The sequence below is a fragment of the Ostrinia nubilalis genome, chromosome 2 (genome assembly GCF_963855985.1).
Source record: "Ostrinia nubilalis chromosome 2, ilOstNubi1.1, whole genome shotgun sequence".
NCBI classification, from domain to species: Eukaryota; Metazoa; Arthropoda; class Insecta; order Lepidoptera; family Crambidae; genus Ostrinia; species Ostrinia nubilalis.
The window spans coordinates 1,666,383-1,687,650 of NC_087089.1; the positions used below are offsets into that span (position 1 = coordinate 1,666,383).

A 21,268-nucleotide genomic window follows, 5' to 3' on the forward strand; every position below is an offset into this window, starting at 1 on the left:
GTAGTCTGTGCAATCTCGGTTAATTTAAATTACTTTAAACACCCTGTATTATTGCAACGTTTCCGCCGCAAGTGTTGGCCAGGCCTGTCCGAAGATTTAGGAAATATATCTCTTATAATAACCAATTTATTTTGCTAATCGTTTTAAGGTTATACAGTTTTAGTCTTCCCTTCCACTAACTTGTTGTAACCCTTTTTAGTTTCATTCCAGTGTTTGTAAAATGTATTTAACCTCCCACGTTTATGATTAAGGACTACCCGCGCTTACGGATCAGGTGTAGACAACTTTTGCCATATTTATTTAATTTTATTGTTATTGTAATGATCGTTTGTAAAAGCCTCGCAGTTTTGGGTGCGGCTTGTATTCATGCATTTTGTTCACTCGACTGTTCACGGATAACTTGTATAGCTACGAATTTATAGCAAACAGTTTCGTTTGCCCACAATATTATAGTATATTCTATTCTTCCATAGCTTATGGATAAACATAGATAGGAAATGATTAGCATCGTTTAAATATAAGTATTACAGTTTATGAATAAGGCAAAGAAAGTTCAAAATAGTATGGGAGCCGGTAGAATCTCACAATAGATAGAAACCACGAGTGAAGCCGTACCCGCCGCATTAATGTGATTATTTGTAACAAAAACAACTAGGATAAGATAGGTTAAGGCATTATTTTAATACCATTCATATAATGTTCTATAATTATATTGATAAAAATAAAAACTATTGATATACTTAGACGAAGTTTATGATTTGTATCTCATATACCTTACACAATACTTAGGAGTCCTAAGAAATTAGAGACTTTTAAATGAAAAGCTCGCGTTGTTTTATAATTTATGTTTATTGCAATATTTCTACATAACTTTTTACGTAATATACAGAAAAGGAAACAATTTATTACAACATTTTAAAACATTTGGCACGCAAATCAGGACGACCGAGTCGAGGCACTTGTTGCACAAAAATATCTCGTGCCAGTTACATACGTTAATATTAAAATAACATACATAGCTAAAATTAATTTAAAAATAAATATAACAGTTTTCCCATTTAACTAAACACGTTTTTTTCGTAGTTGTGAAGAGACAATAACGTTCTTATATTGTAGGGGAAGGCCATACTATCACAGTATCTTACGTAATAAACCACGGTTAGCGACAGAATCTTTTTTTTTTTTCAAATCAAATTCGTTTATTCATTCATTGCAAATGTAATTTAATTTCTAGTCACCGTTTATTGTCTTTGGTATACACAGGCAGAGCAACGTTCCAACAATTAATACGCTGCTCTGAACATTCATTATTCAATCATGCAACACTGAAATGTGTAGTTAATTTCTACACGTATGTGGCTTCGAATTTGTATGTATAATCGGCCGATACGAAATCGGTGTAATATGCGCACTTTCATACATGTTTATACTGATTAACAGCCCGATCAAACTATCGGCCGACTAGTCTGACACCCAATAACCGAAAATACTGTCGATGATAAAGGTCGATCTTAGACTTTGATAAATAAAGAGTATTCGTAAATTGATGAAATATCCTAAAGCTGTCGACAAATCAGGTAATATTTATGGCAATAACTAAATTATACTAAAGCACCCTCGTGGTTGTATAACTATTTTTTAACAATATTCTATACAGCTAAATGATATGTCATGTAAATTATTATAACTCAACTACAGAAAAGATTATTGCACCCAATCACGTCACGACACCTAGTGCCAAAAGCTAAAACTTTACAAAAAATAAATAATTTCAAATGTGTTCGTGTATAGCTCCTGTATAAAAAAATCAGGTCCCAATATTATGACCAACAATTCGCGTTTATGTACAACATAAAATAATATTGTGACCAATTAACTACTAACTACCACTTAACAAATTCTTAACAGTCCCATAGAAGCAACCAGATATAATCTGGACGTTCTGATGGTAATATCGCCGGGACATACGACCACCCCCGTTACTAACGAACGGTAACAATAATAAATTCATGGATTACGGTTATGAAACAACGTCGAAAAAGCTTACAACTAAGCACCATCAGTCACTATGAATAGCTAGTAAAAAAATATATTCCTATTTACAATTTCAGTACGTATGGTGATTGAGCTACGGTATGATTTGTTCCTGGCTCTCAGTCGGCGCCTTAGCATTGTGGCAGCACGAGATCTGAGGACTGTCCTCTCTCGAGTCCTCCCTACTTGCTTCATTCTCGTGATGGACGTCCGTTTCGATGACAACTTCGTGACTAGACTTACAGCATTTCTCTTCGGGCGGGGGTTCCTGTTTCTTCTTACAGCAGCCCTGCCTTTCCGTTCGCAGTAGTTGGACGTCTTCTACGCTAGGGCTGTCCTCCTTTTCGCTTTCTGTGTAATGTCTGCGGGATTCTTCGGCTTTCTTGGCGCGAGCAAGTCTTGAGGGGCACTGCTTAGCGCCGTAGTAGCAGGTGGCGTTGGACGGCTCGCCGGTGGAGCCATCTTGCGGCGCGGCGGGGAAGTAGTGCGATGGTTGGATGCAGCTGCGCGTGCGACACACGTATAACTCCGAGTCGGAACTCTGTGCGGAGTCTAGCAATGGCGGCGTCGATGTTTCAGCTGCAAACAAAGATTTGTGGTAAGAAAAAGTTCACTGGAACAAACTGAAACTAAACACATGACCACAGTACTAACTAAAATAAATGTATCTACAAGTCGCTAGGTGTAAAAAGGCATGGATCGCATGATCATTGTCAATGAGGCTTGACGGACGTGGTCGGGTAAGCGGCTTATATGATAAGCATTTTCGACTTCAGCATTAGGTGTTGATTAGTTTTCATTATTGCTGGTGACTAAATGCTAGACGAGTTTGAACTCTAAACTTCATGTAAATAGGCATCATTATGTACTATCACTGCGGGGGATGTCAGGATAAGGACTCGGGTGTCGTAGCAAGTAAAAATTACTTTCAACTCTATCCTACATCTAAATAGGCGCCATAATGACACTGCGGGGGGGATATGTAGATAGTGCAAACGAGTATCAACTCTACGCTACATGTAAATAAGCTTCATAACGTCAAGGCGACATGTCACTGCGGGCGGTAGGGCTCGGGCGTGAGCGGCATCGAGTGCGTATAACAAGTGCAAGCGAGTTTCAACTCTACGAAACATGTAAATAGGCGCTATATATCACTACGTGGGGATATTTAGCAAGTACAAGGAAATATCAACTCTACGCTACATGTAATAAGCTTCATAATGTCACTGCGGGCGGTAGGGCTCGGGCGTCAGCGGCGTGGCGGCCTGCTGCGTCTCGATGGCGTCCATCAAGTGTGTTAGCAAGTGCAAGCGAGTATCAACTCTACGCTACATGTGATAAGCTTCATAATGTCACTGCGGGCGGTAGGGCTCGGGCGTGAGCGGTCTGCGTCTCAATGGCGTCCATCAAGTGTGTTAGCAAGTGCAAGCGAGTTTCAACTCTGTGCTACATCTAAATATGTCACTGCGGAGGGGATATGCAGCTAGTGCAAACGAGTATCAACTCTACGCTACATGTAATAAGATTCATAATGTCACTGCAAGCGGTAGGGCTCGAGTTTACGTAGCAAGTGCTCAATATGTCACTGCGGAGAGAATATGAAGCTAGTGCAAACGATTATCAACTCTACGCTACATGTAATAAGCTTCATAATGTCACTGCGGGCGGTAGGGCTCGGGCGTCAGCGGCGTGGCGGCCTGCTGCGTCTCGATGGCGTCCATCAAGTGTGTTAGCAAGTGCAAGCGAGTTTCAACTCTGTGCTACATCTAAATATGTCACTGCGGAGGGGATATGCAGCTAGTGCAAACGAGTATCAACTCTACGCTACATGTAATAAGATTCATAATGTCACTGCAAGCGGTAGGGCTCGAGTTTACGTAGCAAGTGCTCAATATGTCACTGCGGAGAGAATATGAAGCTAGTGCAAGCGAGTATCAACTCTACGCTACATGTGATAAGCTTCATAATGTCACTGCGGGCGGTAGGGCTCGGGCGTGAGCGGTCTGCGTCTCAATGGCGTCCATCAAGTGTGTTAGCAAGTGCAAGCGAGTTTCAACTCTGTGCTACATCTAAATATGTCACTGCGGAGGGGATATGCAGCTAGTGCAAACGAGTATCAACTCTACGCTACATGTAATAAGATTCATAATGTCACTGCAAGCGGTAGGGCTCGAGTTTACGTAGCAAGTGCTCAATATGTCACTGCGGAGAGAATATGAAGCTAGTGCAAACGAGTATCAACTCTACGCTACATGTAACAAGCTTCATAATGTCACTGCGGGCGGTAGGGCTCGGGCGTCAGCGGCGTGGCGGCCTGCTGCGTCTCGATGGCGTCCATCAAGTGTGTATAGCAAGTGCAAGCGAGTATCAACTCTGTGCTACATCTAAATATGTCACTGCGGAGGGGATATGCAGCTAGTGCAAGCGAGTATCAACTCTACGCTACATGTAATAAGCTTCATAATGTCACTGCGGAGAGAATATGAAGCTAGTGCAAACGAGTATCAACTCTACGCTACATGTAATAAGCTTCATGTCACTGCGGGCGGTAGGGCTCGGGCGTGAGCGGCGTGGCGGCCTGCTGCGTCTCGATGGCGTCCATCGAGTGTGTATAGCAAGTGCAAGCGAGTATCAACTCTACGCTACATGTAATAAGCTTCATAATGTCACTGCGGGCGGTAGGGCTCGGGCGTGAGCGGTCTGCGTCTCAATGGCGTCCATCAAGTGTGTTAGCAAGTGCAAGCGAGTTTCAACTCTACGCTACATGTAATAAGCTTCATAATGTCACTGCGGGCGGTAGGGCTCGGGCGTCAGCGGCCTGCTGCGTCTCGAGGGCTTCCATCGAGTGTGTATAGCAAGTGCAAGCGAGTATCAACTCTACGCTACATGTAATAAGCTTCGTAATGTCACTGCGGGCGGTAGGGCTCTAGTTTATGTAGCAAGTGTGCAATATGTCACTGCGGAGGGGATATGTAGCAAGTACAAGGTAATATCAACTCTACGCTACATGTAATAAGCTTCATAATGTCACTGCGGGCGGTAGGGCTCGGGCGTCAGCGGCGTGGCGGCCTGCTGCGTCTCGATGGCGTCCATCAAGTGTGTATAGCAAGTGCAAGCGAGTATCAACTCTGTGCTACATCTAAATATGTCACTGCGGAGGGGATATGCAGCTAGTGCAAGCGAGTATCAACTCTACGCTACATGTAATAAGCTTCATAATGTCACTGCGGGCGGTAGGGCTCGGGCGTGAGCGGTCTGCGTCTCAATGGCGTCCATCAAGTGTGTTAGCAAGTGCAAGCGAGTTTCAACTCTACGCTACATGTAATAAGCTTCATAATGTCACTGCGGGCGGTAGGGCTCGGGCGTCAGCGGCCTGCTGCGTCTCGATGGCGTCCATCGAGTGTGTATAGCAAGTGCAAGCGAGTATCAACTCTACGCTACATGTAATAAGCTTCGTAATGTCACTGCGGGCGGTAGGGCTCTAGTTTATGTAGCAAGTGTGCAATATGTCACTGCGGAGGGGATATGTAGCAAGTACAAGGTAATATCAACTCTACGCTACATGTAATAAGCTTCATAATGTCACTGCGGGCGGTAGGGCTCGGGCGTCAGCGGCGTGGCGGCCTGCTGCGTCTCGATGGCGTCCATCGAGTGTGTATAGCAAGTGCAAGCGAGTATCAACTCTACGCTACATGTGATAAGCTTCATAATGTCACTGCGGGCGGTAGGGCTCGAGTTTACGTAGCAAGTGCGCAATATGTCACTGCGGAGGGGATATGTAGCAAGTACAAGGTAATATCAACTCTACGCTACATGTCATAAGCTTCATAATGTCACTGCGGGCGGTAGGGCTCGGGCGTCAGCGGTCTGCGTCTCAATGGCGTCCATCAAGTGTGTTAGCAAGTGCAAGTGAGTTTCAACTCTGTGCTACATCTAAATATGTCACTGCGGAGGGGATATGCAGCTAGTGCAAACGAGTATCAACTCTACGCTACATGTAATAAGCTTCATAATGTCACTGCAAGCGGTAGGGCGCGAGTTTACGTAGCAAGTGCTCAATATGTCACTGCGAAGAGAATATGAAGCTAGTGCAAACGAGTATCAACTCTACGCTACATGTAACAAGCTTCATAATGTCACTGCGGGCGGTAGGGCTCGGGCGTGAGCGGCGTGGCGGCCTGCTGCGTCTCGATGGCGTCCATCGAGTGTGTATAGCAAGTGCAAGCGAGTATCAACTCTACGCTACATGTAATAAGCTTCATAACGTCACTGCGGGCGGTAGGGCTCGAGTTTACGTAGCAAGTGCTCAATATGTCACTGCGGGGGGGATATGTAGCAAGTACAAGGTAATATCAACTCTACGCTACATGTAATAAGCTTCGTAATGTCACTGCGGGCGGTAGGGCTCGGGCGTGAGCGGCCTCCTGCTGCGTCTCGAGGGCGTCCATCGAGTGTGTATAGCAAGTGCAAGCGAGTATCAACTCTACGCTACATGTAATAAGCTTCATAATGTCACTGCGGGCGGTAGGGCTCGGGCGTGAGCGGCGTGGCGGCCTGCTGCGTCTCGATGGCGTCCATCTCCTTGCACAGCTTGCCTTCGCACACCTCCCAGCTGCACTTGGCGGTGTTGCACCGGTCTTGGGGACGAGGAAGGTTTTAGTTGAGGAAAAGGTAATGAGGCTTATAAGCGTCACACAGAGACAGAGCGAGACGATAGCGCTATATAGGGGACTATACTCAAGGGCGTAGCTACTATGGGGCAAGGCGGGGCAGTGCCCCGGGGCCCCCAAGTTCAGGGGGGCCCCGAATCCTTACCAGAAAATTTCAATGAGGGTTTTCGCGAATGAAAGATCCGCTAGATGGCGGGACGTGGATGTGGGGTCTGACTGCTGCGTGATTGGTGGATTTTGACATATCTGTCAATATCATGTCAAAAATAACCAATCATGCAGCATTTGGACCTCGCGTCTACGTATTGCCATCTGGCAGATTTTTCATTCGCGAAAACCCTCATTGAACTGAAATTTGAAAATTTCTCCCATTTTCAAAATAAATAGAGAGAAATTCGATAGCTGTATCAGGAGTAGTAAGCTTAAGCGTTTTTATTTGTCCCAGGGCCCTTGGTTACCTAGCTACGCCACTGTCTACACTAGTGCGGAAACAGTAGCCCAAGATATGACAATACTCACAGTGCCGGATTAACCAATAAGGCACACAGATATGGTCTGCTTATGGCATCAAGTAGTCTTCATTTGACTATGCTGATTGACTCAATATTACCTACCTACAATCTTACTTAGCATTAAGTTTCAAGTAATGGATTTTAGACAACATGTGAAAAGTAGCGCCCGGAGATATTACATCTGAGACACTTACCAGTATCGTCGCATTCGGGAGTGCATATGACATTGCGCTTCGTGCTGAAACACTGCATCTGCAACCGCGTCAGCTTTGGTCCGAATAAGAAGTAGCCTGGAAAAAAACCACATGAAAATGAAACGAAATAATTCACGTTTCTTAAATAAACAAATGGTTCACGGAGTCTCAACTCTGGCTGTGAAATATGTTGGAGAAATAATTGCGTTACCGCTTAGCCACATAATAAACTTAATTTTTAATACAGGAATTTACCCAGATAGATTAGTCAGTTATTGTAACACCTCTATATAAAAAAGGTGACAAAATGGATATATCCAACTACAGACCAGTAGCATTACTACCAATATTTTCAAAAGTAATAGAAAAAATTATTTACAATATATTATATAAATTTCTTGAAAAAAATCGAATATTGGTAGAAGAACAAAAAGGTTTTCGCAAAGGCATGACTATTAATTCTGCAATTTATGACTTGGCAAAACGTGTAACATTAAATTTAGACAAAACTAAACCAACTTGTGCTGTCTTTATGGACATGTCAAAAGCTTTTGACCACGTAGACCATACTATACTTTTAAAAAAACTATATCGCTATGGTATTAGAGGAAATGCTTTGAATCTAATAAGATCATACTTGGACAAAAGAATCCAATTCACAGAAATAACTCGCATATCATCTTCTAACAGTAATAAATATAGATCTGAAGGTAGAGTGATTAAATTTGGAGTCCCCCAGGGTAGTGTGTTGGGTCCTTTATTGTTCTTGGTATATATTAATGACATGCCTAAGTCTATTAACTACCCTATGGTCTTGTTTGCTGATGATAGCACAGTGATTATTGAAACCAATCAACCTGATCAATATGAAATCACTATAAACGACACCATAAAAGACATAATTGCCTGGATGGATCATAACAACTTGAATATTAATTTAGATAAAACAAAGATAATGCAATTCACTCAAAGAAAACCGAAATTTAATTTAAACATAAATTATAACTCTGTTCCAATCGAAAATGTACATTCGATCAAGTTTCTTGGTGTTCTCATAGATAGCAATATGTCATGGGAATCGCATTCTATAGAAGTATGCAAAAGACTTTATAGATTCTCTTTTGCACTGACTAAACTCGCAAAAATAGCTGATCAACCTACTGTTCTGGCTGCATATCATGGCTTTGTAATGTCGACTCTACGATATGGGGTGATTTTTTGGGGCAATTCCTCTTACAGGGAAATTATTTTCAGAGCACAAAAAAGATGTGTTCGTGCAATCTATGGGTTGAAATCAACAGACAGTTGTAAGCCTATATTTAAAAAGCTAAAACTGTTAACCTTCCCGTGTCTGTATATTTTAGAAGCCTGCCTTTTTGTCAAATATCATCCAGATGAATTTAAAAGAGTGGAGTCGACAATAGCTCATCGTCTTCGACCTAGGAAACCTATGGTAGAAAGAAATATGTGTAAGACTGCATTAATGAAAAAGAGTTTCTTAGATATGGCACCAAAACTGTTTAACAAGCTTCCTAAGGCCTTGCTAGAGTGTGATGACAAAATGTTTAAAAAGGAACTGATCTTACTACTATTAAATAAAATGTATTATACCATTGATGAATTTTGTAATGATTCTTTAGGTTAAGTTTTGACATAATTTGAAATTGTATACTTTATGACATTAGCTATTATTCTGTTGTATTTAATAATTAGAAAGATTGACTGACTGCATTGACATAGATAATTTTGTAATACCAATTGATTTAGATTATATAATTATTCAAATTTATTAAGAATTCGTATGCCTATACGGCAGATCATAGTGGAACCTACTAACCCCTAACAACTTTGTACCTATGATAATGACGAATAAATTTCATTTTCATTTTCATTTTCAGTCCCGAGGTGAAATAAGGACACTAAAAATTTCACTTTCTTCACCTAGGTCAGTTGTTCCCATACTTATTTAGTCTACTGCCCACTATGAGAATAAATTATTATTAGCGCCCCCCATTTTTGTAGTCAAGAGTCGAGCTCAGTCGATGTCTAAGAGTCCTCCTAGTAGATGACGCCTCCCAAGCCCCGTCTACACAACGTCCCGATTTTTTTTCTGGGTCTCTTACCGCCCCCCTTTAAGCCTGCAGCGCCCACAAGGGGGCGTTATCGCCCACTTTGGGAAAGACTGACCTAGGTGAACATAGTGGAATAATCCATCTACAATAGATATCGACCAGAACGCCAAAGCTACATTATTTGTTTGTTTTGTGTGGTGTGCAACAAAAAGAATCTATCTATGACCGGTTTCACTAAAGCGGAGCGGAGAAATGTTTTGAATCTGGCACGCGGCCCGAATCGGACTCCGTCAAAAAAGATGGCGACTGGCGCGCGGCTCGATTCCAGCTTCTTAACATTTCTCCGCTACGCTCTACGCTCTTGGTGGAAACCGGCCTAACTACACTTCAATGATCCTTTCAAAATAGCAAGTTTCTCTCACCCAGCATCATCCCGAAGACCACGGCGAGCAGCAGGTGCACGTTGTACACCATCACGGCCAGCATCAGCAGCTATAGATTGTGTCATCCACGAAGACGCGCCCCACCAATTTTTGGTCGAGGGAAGCACGTGGTGCGGGGTGTTTGATCCGAGCAATCCGAGCGTCATTATTGTAGTGCGTGTGATAATTTAGCGTGTACCGATAACACTCATACATTCGCGGAAGAATGGTGGGGCGCGTCTTCGTGGATGAAACGATCTATAGCCTACCACGTTGTGTAGCGAACACCAGCGACCGGTGCGTGTCCATGATCCTTCGAGATAGTGACTCCCACTCACCCAGCATCATCCCGAAGACCACGGCGAGCAGCAGGTGCACGTTGTACACCATCACGGTCAGCATCAGCAGGTATAGATTGTGTCATCCACGAAGACGCGCCCCACCAATTTTTGGTCGAGAGAAGCGCGGGATGCGGGGAGTTTGATCCGAGCAATCCGAGCGTCATTATTGTAGAGTGCGTATGCACTCATGGATAATTTAGCGTGTACCGATAACACTCAAACATTCGCGGAAGAATGGTGGGGCGCGTCTTCGTGGATATAACGATCTATAGCCCACCACGTTATGAAGCGAACACCAGCGACCGGTGCGTGACCATGATCCTTCGAGATAGTAACTCCGCACTCACCCAGCATCATGCCGAAGACCACGGCGAGCAGCAGGTGCACGTTGTACACCATCACGGCCAGCGTCAGCAGGTAGCCAACACAAGCGACCGGTGCGTGTCCATCATCCTTCGAGATAGTGACTCCGCACTCACCCAGCATCAAAGGATCATGGACACTGACCATGATCCTTCGAGATAGTGACTCCGCACTCACCCAGCATCATGCCGAAGACCACGGCGAGCAGCAGGTGCACGTTGTACACCATCACCGCCAGCATCAGCAGATAGCCCACCACGTTGTGGATGGCGAACACCAGCGACTGGTGCGTGTTCACTAGCACACTGGAATGAGAAGTACCTAGTATTGAGCCGACGGAGCTTCTTAAAGGTATGTTATCTGGTTAGACTTTAATTCGACGATGTTTTTAAATAATATTAACCCGTTCTCCTCCGGCTAAGCTATTTAGCTATTTATTTAAGTATTTACTTATTAAAAGTATATGCTTAATTTATGGTAGCCCACCACGTTGTGGATGGCGAACACCAGCGACTGGTGCGTGTTCACAAGTACACTGAAATGAGAAGTACCTAGTATTGAGTCGACGGAGCTTCTTAAAGGGATTTAATCTGGTTAGACTTTAATTCGACGATGTTTTTAAAGAATATTAACCCGTTCCCCTCCGGCTAAGCTATTTAGCTATTTATTTATTTATTTAAGTATTTACTTATGTAAAGTATATGCTTATGGTAGCCCACCACGTTGTGGATAGCGAACACCAGCGACTGGTGCGTGTTCACAAGTACACTGAAATGAGAAGTACCTAGTGTTGAGTCGTCTTAAAGGTATGTAATCTGGTTGACTTTAATTCGACGATGTTGTTAAACAATATTAACCCGTTCTCCTCCGGCTAAGCTAAATTGTAAAGTATATGCTTATGGTAGCCCACCACGTTGTGGATGGCGAATACCAACGACTGGTGCGTATTTACCAGTACACTGGAATGAGAAGTGAGTGCTGAGTCGAGGGGACTTTCCCTCGTAATGCAAGTTGCAGACTAAGAGCTAACTTAGTTTACCCTTTTGGTCTGCAACCTGCATTGAGGTATGTATTTTTTTTCTCAACTGTTAAGTATCTACGTCACGTTGTTAGCGTTGACTACTCAGATGATTAGCAGTTGCTTACGAAATCGGTCACGACACGAAAATTGGATTAGGAAGAAGCCTAAACACGTACGAGAGACTAAACTAAGTTTCATCTTATGCCATCCATATTGTTAAATCCTTAGTAGACAAGGAAAAGCTTAGTTCACATCCCCACACAATTTGTAGCAGCTGATCGGTAAAATATCGGATGCAGGCAACGCAGGACCGGTTGTTATGGAAATCCTAGACGAAGGCCTTAATCCAGCATTGGATTTTCGGCAGAAAATAATTTTATCACATTCCACCAGCAAATAAGCATGCGTGGTATTCTATGTAGTGTATGTGTTGGTTAGGCATGCATTTGTGTTTTCAAATTGAGGAGATTATTTTATATTGTGAAGACCAGGGTCACAGGTATACTAACCGCACACGGAGAGACGACCAGCGGCTGACCTGGCCGGCGCTGGCGTTGCGGCTCGTCGTCGGCTCCATGATGCCGGCCTGCTCCCTGCAACGAGGACATAAAGCTTAATACTAAGGCCTCAGCCTCGAACTTAGCGGGCAGCGGGGCGGTGGCGGCGGCGGCGCGAGAGCGGCAGGATCTTATGCGTAAAATCAAATAGACCGGTTCTCGAAAACAGCGGCGCGGCAGCGGGCAACGAGCGGGCAGCGGCGAGGGAGCGGGCAACGAACGGGCAGCGCACTCCTTCTTTTGCCCACAATAAATCGAGCGTTAGGAATAAATTTGAATCGAAATAAAATTGTCGCCGTTGTTCAGACATTTCGTTTGCGAATAAAAACAAATATCTCGACAACACAACCCCGAACACAACACTTCGCCGCTAAAGCGCCGCGCGAGCTGCCCGCTTGTTTCGAGAACGGGTCTGCGTTGCCCGCCCCGCTCCAGCGCCGCCGCCGCTCCCGCCCCGCTGCCCGCTAAGTTCGAGGCTGAGGCCTAAGTTAAGTTAATTCGCGGGAAAACTACAGACTTTTTGTCGACCTATAGTTTAGGCAAGCTGTTGATCAGTATGAACATGTTTGAAAGTGCACACACTCGGAAATGCTCGCTTCGCGTTTACAAAAATAAGTTGTGTAGCATACGGGTATAGTTCCTTGCTTCTTGAAGATTTTGTTTTATACAGAAACCTCAAAAGGTACAATTGTTTATCTCAAACAAAACATATCCATTGAATCCTTGGCAACAAGACCATTCTCTCAGAAGTATGATTTATGAGTTATTTTAACAAAAGCCTATTTGATAAATCAGCGTCAATACCTGCATTCTATGTTCGATAATTAATTATCTAACGAATTTAAGTCATTTGATAAACCACACTTCCTGATAACTGTACCGATAAGATCGAACGTAAGTGAACAAAGAATTTGGCATTGACACACTAACTGCCCAGGATACGTTCACTCGTGCTTAGCGATTGATCATGTAACTAGCTGACCACGTCACTAAAGCACCGGATAATGGATACCGACAGTTACCGACTGTTTAGCAATGGATACTACTGATTAAAAGTGTTTGTTAATTAACAATTTGATTAATCTATGTCAACCTAATTTCTAATCAGTGTAGTTACCATTTTGGGAGATGAATATTGAGTAATGTAACCTTTTATGGAATGTTATGAGAATGACTAACACAGTGAAATGGAATTATAGCCTGACCAGGAACATAAAAACCTTGGCATAGAGGCGCGTCAATTGCATTTGATATTGCAACACTGAGTACAGTCGTACCTGTGTTAAATTAATAGGCTAACTTTACGTATCAGGATTCAGGATTACGGGTTAATTTGATATTTTCACAAATTAACGAAAACATATTATTATAGGTAACCTGGTTTAAATAAATTAAATGAAACCATCAATCGAGCTAGTAGGATTTATTTTATTATTCATCAATAATCAAATTCAGAACTTGAATATTCAATTGCAATGTCTGCTCATGAACGCTTCAAGCTCGGTACTTCTTTCCCAATTCCATAAAATTCAACACTTAGAAAGTGACAAAAAATTTTAAATAGGTAGTTGAAACAAACCACAGCTAATTTTCATAGTGGACTGTACTATACGATAAACATGTCAGTCAATTTGACAACCTTTGTCGGAAACATTATTCAATGAAAATATTGTCCGAACCCTTAGTATTTCTCTTCGACAAATACTTTAACACATTGTGAACCACTTTTCTTTCACGACTATAAAAAGATTTTAGCAATTTAATTCACAAAATCAGTTGCGTACATTTAAAATAAAGTTTGTTTACATTTTGACAGCAATAGACTGACATGCAAGGTGACATATCAATGAAGTTTTCAGTTACTGTTGCCATTAAAAGAAATTAGTACCATTAGATTTCCGCAACATGGCGAGGGTTTTTATGTTCCTGGTCAGGCTATAATTCAATTTTGACCCAGATTTGGCCCTTTATGACAATCATAATTAGGGCACATGATAGGGCAGCGCAGCGTAGCGTAGCCCTCTTATTGTGAACTAAAAGAAATTTGTGGCAGTTACCGTAGCCGAAAGCAGCTTGGGAGTATTATATTAAGCTTTATGTCTATAGTATTATGACAATCATCACAACTCAGTTTTTCTATTTTCCCAACTTCCAAAAGTTCCAAATATCCTCTACTTTTTCAACCGACTTCAAAAAAGGAGGAGGTTCTCAATTCGACCCGTATGTTTTTTTTTTTTTTTTTTTTCTATGTTTGTTACGCGATAACTCCGCCAATTATGAACCGATTTGAACAAATCTTTTTTCGGCGTATAGGTAATACCTCAAGGGTGGTCCCATTTAAATTTAATACTAAAAAAAACAACCCCCAGGGGTGGAAAATTGGGGATGAACTTTTTTATACGCAATATCTCCGCCGATTATAAACCAATTTGAACGATTATTTTTTTGTTGAATAGGTATTATCAAAAGGGTGGTTTCATGCGAATTTGAAGAAAATATTTCACCCCCAAGGGTGGAAAATTGGGGATGAACTTTTTTATACGCAATATCTCCGCCGATTATGAACCAATTTTTTTTGGTCTCAATGTACTGCCTACCTTCAGTGGTAACATCAAGGTAATAATTAGTTAACTAAAAAGCAAGAAATAAGTAAAATTTTATAAAAAAAAATAAAACCGACTCCAAAAAACCTACACTAAAAAGTAGAAAAATAATTACTAATTACCTACTTATTTATTAGGACGAATTATTAATATTTATGTAGGTATACCATGATTGATACTTTTGGAGTCGGTGCAGGCAAACTTTGCATGTTTCATAATCTTGGCACCGACTCCAGAAGTATCAATCATGGTATACCTACATAAATATTAATAATTCGTCCTAATAAATAAGTAGGTAATTAGTAATTATTTTTCTACTTTTTAGTGTAGGTTTTTTGGAGTCGGTTTTATTTTTTTTTATAAAATTTTTTGTTTAAAAAGAGTATCGTTAGAAAATACGTCCACTTAAGTCCACTGGTGGTTGTTTCATAGTCTATTTCACGTACAAATATTAACTGTAATACAGTGTGAGTCACGTTAAAGTGTACATATGAAAATAGATGAAACTAGACCTATTTTTATCGACAAAAAAGAGGTCAACAAATTTTTGAGATTTTTTTTTTAATTTTTTATAGATTTTTTTTTTCTTCCAATTACTTATTGTAAAGAAAACGTAATAACTTTTAAACTAAGCGGTATATCCTGATAAAATAAAAACAGTAATAATGCTAAATAACAGGCGATACTAAAAAATACATAAAATACACAAAAAAAAGCCAACAAATAATAAAAAAATATACTTTTTGAAAAAAATCTGCTTTAAAATTCGTGTTTTTTTGGTTATTTGATAAATTTCTCCAAAAAATGCCCCTATAACAGGTGGTTTTTATTACTTTGTTTTATTCTCTATCGTATTATCTTTGTAAAACCAAAAATCGCATGTCTCTATCCCTATCACAACATTTGCTATGATCGTTTGAACAAAGGCCTGCCACAACATTATTCTCCGCTACAGTTAGAGACAATTTTAATTTTAACTAAAATGCTTATTTTACTTCGAAATCTTTTGTTTTTATTTGAAATCTAACTTGTCTTTATCAAAATTACAAATCTAGAGCCATTTTCAGTTTCGTTGTTAACGAAGCGTTGAATGGCGCGCCCGGAGAGGCTTAGTTCAAACGATCATTGCAAACGTTGTGATAGAGATAGAGACATGCGATTTTTGGTTTTACGAAGGTAATACGATAGAGAATAATACAAAGCAATAAAAACCACCGGTTATAGGGGCATTTTTTGGAGAAATTTATCAAATAACCAAAAAAACACGAATTTAAAAGCAGATTTTTTTCAAAAAGTATCATTTTTTATTATTTGTTGGCCTTTTTTGTGTATTTTATGTATTTTTTAGTATCGCCTATTATTTAGCATTATCACTGTTTTTATTTTATCAGGATATACCGCTTAGTTTAAAAGTTATAACGTTTTCTTTACAATAAGTAATTGGAAGAAAAAAAATTCTTTAAAAAATTAAAAAAAAATCTCAAAAAATTTTTGACCTCTTTTTTGTCGATAAAAATAGGTCTAGTTTCATCTATTTTCATATGTACACTTTAACGTGACTCACACTGTATATTAAAATCAAATATTAACTGTGCCTAAAGTCGGTATCACCATTCACCCATTAAATAGATTCCCAACAATCTTTCTATTAACAATAGCGACGATGAACTGTTTAATGTTTACTCTAGGTTTGTTTTTATCTGGCACATTGTGACTATTACTGAGATGACTAAGTAGTCGTAGCACTGAGCTATTGTGCCTTTCGTTTGTATTTCTAATCACTCCATCATTGTTATGGATCTTAGATAGCACCTAACGCTCTATGCAATGCAACTCCCGGGTTAAGAACAGCGTCTATACCAGCTACACTGCTTCCCAAACTCTGCAAAAAATTGCAAAGGCCCAAGAGCGTCACTAAAAAAGTTTGGGAAGCCCTAGAGCTAAGTAATATGTGCCCAACTTGCTACCGAAGGTCCGTATTTCAGAATACAATAACTCGATTCAAACTCTAACCTAGAATCAAAACACAGGCTTGATTTGACTTTCTTAACATAGATGAGTCAGTTTCGCTAGCCATGACTGTTTGTTATCCTAAAATGTTATACAGCTAGATATAATAACATATCTTTCATATCAACACGTACTTACGCCAAAGCGCTGCCATGCCATCTGAATGTAATGATGCTCATATTGTATGCAGAACCACTTTAAAAACGTGTTTGATAACTTTAACTGAACTTGTTTCATTCGGTAAGAGGAAAAAACTTGTGTATCTGTCTTGAATACCATTTAAGATGATTTCTCAAAAATACCAAATGCACTTGAAGAGGAAAAGGCAAAAGTTTTGAATGTCTTTATAATGGTTTTCTTTGCTTGCAAATGGAGTTAACTAATCGCCCATTAAAAAGTAGGTAATTATGTTAATTATTTATCTACTTTTATGACTTAGGTTTCTACCTACATTTTCTTCTGAAAATGCAGCGTTATTTAATATTATGAGTAGGTACATAGTTGTGACTTTTCCTGACAACAGAGTACAAGTTTTTCGACAGTATTTTCGAAAAACTTGGGAGGCGTAAATTAGTGCTTCAGTTTTCCACTTCTGCGCCACTGCAGTGTTTCCAAACTCCTATAATTTGAAGGCGCCCTAAGGTACACTAGACTAGTTCCTACCTCTCGCACAGCAGATTTCTTCTCTCATCAGATCGGAACGGGAACAGCTTCTGGTGCGCTTTCCGTTGTATCTCAGCCAAATAGACCTGCAACAAAGTCAAAGTCAACAAACATACTAAGGCTGCGTTGCATCATTTTACACCGGTTATTGTTATAGTTACGGTTAAAGTAAGGTGGTGCAACTTAGTCTTAAACTATGTCATTACGTGCACTGGACGAAATTACTGAGATCATTAGTTTTTGGGAAAACTGAAATAGTTTTCCTACCAACTTGGAGATCTTAAACTTGTCCAAATCAAGGTCAAAACGCAGAAATAAACAACCCCCTTATAAGAAATTAAATCAAATCGTCCTGAGTTCATCTCATCTCAGGAAGTTCTAATAATCATCATGGCTGGAATTTAGTAGAAGCGTAGCGTAGAAGATGATCCTTGAGACATACCTTCGAGGCTTCGAACAGCACAGCCACGATGAACAGCGTGATCCATGTGAGCGCGAACGACCACCGCGTCTTGATGTTCAAGCCGGGGAACATGAACTCGCCCAGGTCGTAGCCGAACCACATCCACATGTGCATCATGGTGGCTTCTGCTGGTGAAGGAAATACTATTTAGGACCGGTTTCCACCAAAGTGCAGGAGCGGACTGACGCTGAGCAGAGAGGTGATGAAGTGGAAATATAACTATATCTGATTGGACTCCAGTCCTCGCTTTGGTGGAAACCAGGCTTAGAGTCTCCGCGGACTACAGTTATTAATCGGCTGCGATAGTTTAGTCGGCTTCTTATTTGTTTTAATCGGTCGATACCAAATAGGTGTAAAGTTTCACACTCATGTTTCATACTTCAAACTAATGATTAACAGCCCGATTTTACTATCGGCCGGCAAAAAGTCTTTAGGCTGCGGGAACTCTTAGGAATACCTACACGCGCACTTAAAACGAGTTGGAGCGAACTTTCGCGTGTCTAACCAAGGTTTTTTGTATCTCAATCAATCAACTGAAACTGAAATCGTACGTTGAAAACCAATTATAGGAACAGTTCATTTAGACTTGATATGCTGGACTGTTCAGAGCGTTTAAAATTATAAATATGACAGAGGCTTATCGACTAATTTACAATTTTGTTTGTACTTAGTTAAATAACAAACTCGAACCAATCTTATCCGCTTTGCAAGCATTGTTTATGATAGATTCCATACAGGGTCAACCCAATACAGAATGATGTGTTATTGACGGAAAAGATAGAAGCACGACGCGACTCACTAGAAAATCCTATATTACGATTACAAAGTACCGCGGTATTATGTACCTACCGCAGATGGACAATCTCCAAATACATTACAAAGAAGTCACTAAAAACAAATACATCGTTGTACCTGAGATTTAATTCATGCTTAATCGATCCCACTTATCTATCGTACAATCCACGAACTTATTAATAAAAGTCCACACAAAGTGTTTGGCGTTTATTCAAAATCCATTTGGCATTGCAGAACGCCGCGTTCCGACACTGGGTTCTCTACATTATTTCTCTGAGTTTACACAAACTGTTAAATGTCCACACACCAAAAACACTTCTTCCAGAACTTCTCAAGTCAAATATTTATTGTTAAACTGTATTACGAGAAATGATCACGCCTAAGCATAATGACTTTGTTTTAATTAGGTACTCTATTCTAAGTTTTCTAGTTAGTTATCAGCAGTGTACACTGCATAGCGTCAAAAGTGGGACTAGTTATCTCGATCACTCTAGAGTACTGGCTGCAACGAATGTAGCTGTGAAGTGTAAACAGAGTAAGAACAATGGAATAAATGTAGGCGTTGTTAACAAAACACAGCCCAATTTATTAATTGACGCGACATGCTCTAAGCTAGGCACAATACTAGTGTTTATAATAGAGCTACAATATTGTAGTGGATTATTTTTGTATGTCCAGTAAGAAACCCAAATATCTTTTTAGTATTTTATAAACATCCCATTTGGACATCACTTTTACTGTCAATGAGTCATGGCCTTTAATCTTTTACTATTAAAATTAATTACAGATTGATTAGCCTCTTTATAGCTCTTTAGCTCTCTTTCTTTCTTTTTTATTAAGGTGGCTCTCTTGTATTGTTATGTACTACGAAAGCTAAATTCAATGGTCCCTATATTAAGGATTTATTGGGTTGTTTAAAATACTACCCATCCATTATTACTTAGATTAACTAACACCTGTTCTGGGGTCTACCTCAGAGCAGGACACAATGCTGAGCGGATGCCATTTTGGTTCAAACATGTACAAATACCAACTTTGAACTGTAAAACTGTAATAATTGTTTTGGACCAAATAAAAATAAATAGTATACCTACCTCTATTTTGCAACAACATATAAATTGTAATGTAACATGCAATAAACATTTTGAATTTGAATTTGAAAAATTTTTCTTTCTTTCTGTTGAATGGCCTTTAAAATATTAAGACAACTGATTTCAACATTTTTAGTCGTTAGTAACTATACATAAGGGCATAATTATTTTAAAAACATGATCAAAGTTTCAATAGAATCAGAATTACTTATGCACTTCTTTAGAAGTTCTTTTACTATTTAGAAATTTAAAAAAATTATCTACATGACAAAATAAGTTATTTCTTATAAACTATAAGTTTGAATCAAAAGTTTTAGTTCTGATAGTACACACAGTACAAACAAACTTGAAACATTATACTTCCTACTTTGATAATAATAGAAAGAAAAGTTTTGAAACTAGCTAGAGACATTTGGCTTAATTTGTTTTTTGTTGTGTTAAATACTGTATCTCATGTTGATAGCCAATAAATAAATAAACTACAGTAAAAGTCTTTATATTTTTCCAAAATTAACTAAAGTACTACTATAAATGTTGCCTTTCTACATAGCATATCTACACAACAAATAGATTAGGATAGTTTGTTATCTTGCTGCAGTGTTTACATTAAGATAGATAAATTCTTTAAATTGGAAGAACTTTTTGAGCTACTTAAAACACACAGAAAGATTCATTCAGATTATAAAACATAATCTTAAATACAATTAAAAAACTTCAAGAGAAAACTTTTAAATTAATAAAACTATTCATGGATATTCTTTACATTTGTTAAAATATATAAAGGAAGAAGGTATAACTATAAGATTCAATAAATATCCGGCAAAAAGATGAAAAATAACACAACATCTGGTTTTTAACAAGGTTTATAGAGGATATTGGTAGGAACTTACCGTTATTTCCTGTAATGCACTGGGTTATCCCTCTTCAAACCACATGTCTGTTTACACACTGCAAACGCGATATCGCCTCTACACTTTATCAAACTTAGATAAAATAACTACAATACGAGAATCTACAGGCAGGTTCTAGGCTATCTTCTACTTGGGTGTTTTGCTCGTTTATTTTGATGTAATATTCATATCAGCTTACCACGTTTACACGTAAAAAGAAGGCTGACAACTTATGTACAATATTATGTTTATTCCAATGACGAAAAGGGTGAAAGTGAGCGTAATATAATTAAATTTTGTGTAACAAGTAACAAGGAAGATAAGAATTTTTCGTATTTCGCTTGACGTTGACAATTGTTTGACAATATTGACATTGACAGCCAGCGATTAGGTTTTGACTTGAGATTATTTTAACGTTTCTCAGATTATTTTTTATTGCAATCATACACTTCGTAATTGGTAAATGGCTAAATGCACAAGCCGTGCATGCCAAAAAAAAATCTTGTTGACTGACGTTGACAGTTGACACTAATGACGTAAAATCACGTAAATTAAGGAAAACAAATT

At 39.7% G+C, this 21,268-nt stretch overlaps 2 protein-coding genes across 4 annotated transcripts; both read right to left on the reverse strand.

The window, feature by feature from the left end:
* Positions 1 to 856: 856 nt before the first annotated feature.
* LOC135079412 (uncharacterized) lies at positions 857 to 10,522 on the reverse strand. The gene is made up of 4 exons (XM_063974075.1): positions 10,514 to 10,522; positions 9,905 to 9,974; positions 7,411 to 7,506; positions 857 to 2,613 (listed from the first exon to the last, which is right to left on the reverse strand). The coding sequence occupies exons 2-4, from the start codon at positions 9,966 to 9,968 to the stop codon at positions 2,129 to 2,131; spliced, it is 645 nt and encodes a 214-aa protein (XP_063830145.1). The 5' UTR covers positions 9,969 to 9,974; positions 10,514 to 10,522; the 3' UTR covers positions 857 to 2,128.
* Positions 10,523 to 10,723: 201 nt separating this feature from the next.
* LOC135079424 (protein SLC31A2-like) lies at positions 10,724 to 21,074 on the reverse strand. 3 transcript variants are annotated; one of them, XM_063974090.1, is made up of 5 exons: positions 20,702 to 21,074; positions 17,905 to 18,050; positions 17,463 to 17,548; positions 12,139 to 12,222; positions 10,724 to 10,913 (listed from the first exon to the last, which is right to left on the reverse strand). In XM_063974090.1, exons 2-5 carry the CDS (start codon positions 18,040 to 18,042, stop codon positions 10,739 to 10,741), a joined length of 483 nt encoding a protein of 160 aa, XP_063830160.1. In that variant the 5' UTR covers positions 18,043 to 18,050; positions 20,702 to 21,074; the 3' UTR covers positions 10,724 to 10,738. The 3 variants fall into 3 exon arrangements, with proteins under 3 accessions (XP_063830160.1, XP_063830154.1, XP_063830167.1); XM_063974084.1 differs by having other exon boundaries at positions 17,905 to 18,053; positions 20,702 to 21,070; XM_063974097.1 differs by lacking the exon at positions 20,702 to 21,074 and adding an exon at positions 18,838 to 18,997 and having other exon boundaries at positions 17,905 to 18,053.
* Between the last annotated feature and the right edge of the window lie 194 nt (positions 21,075 to 21,268).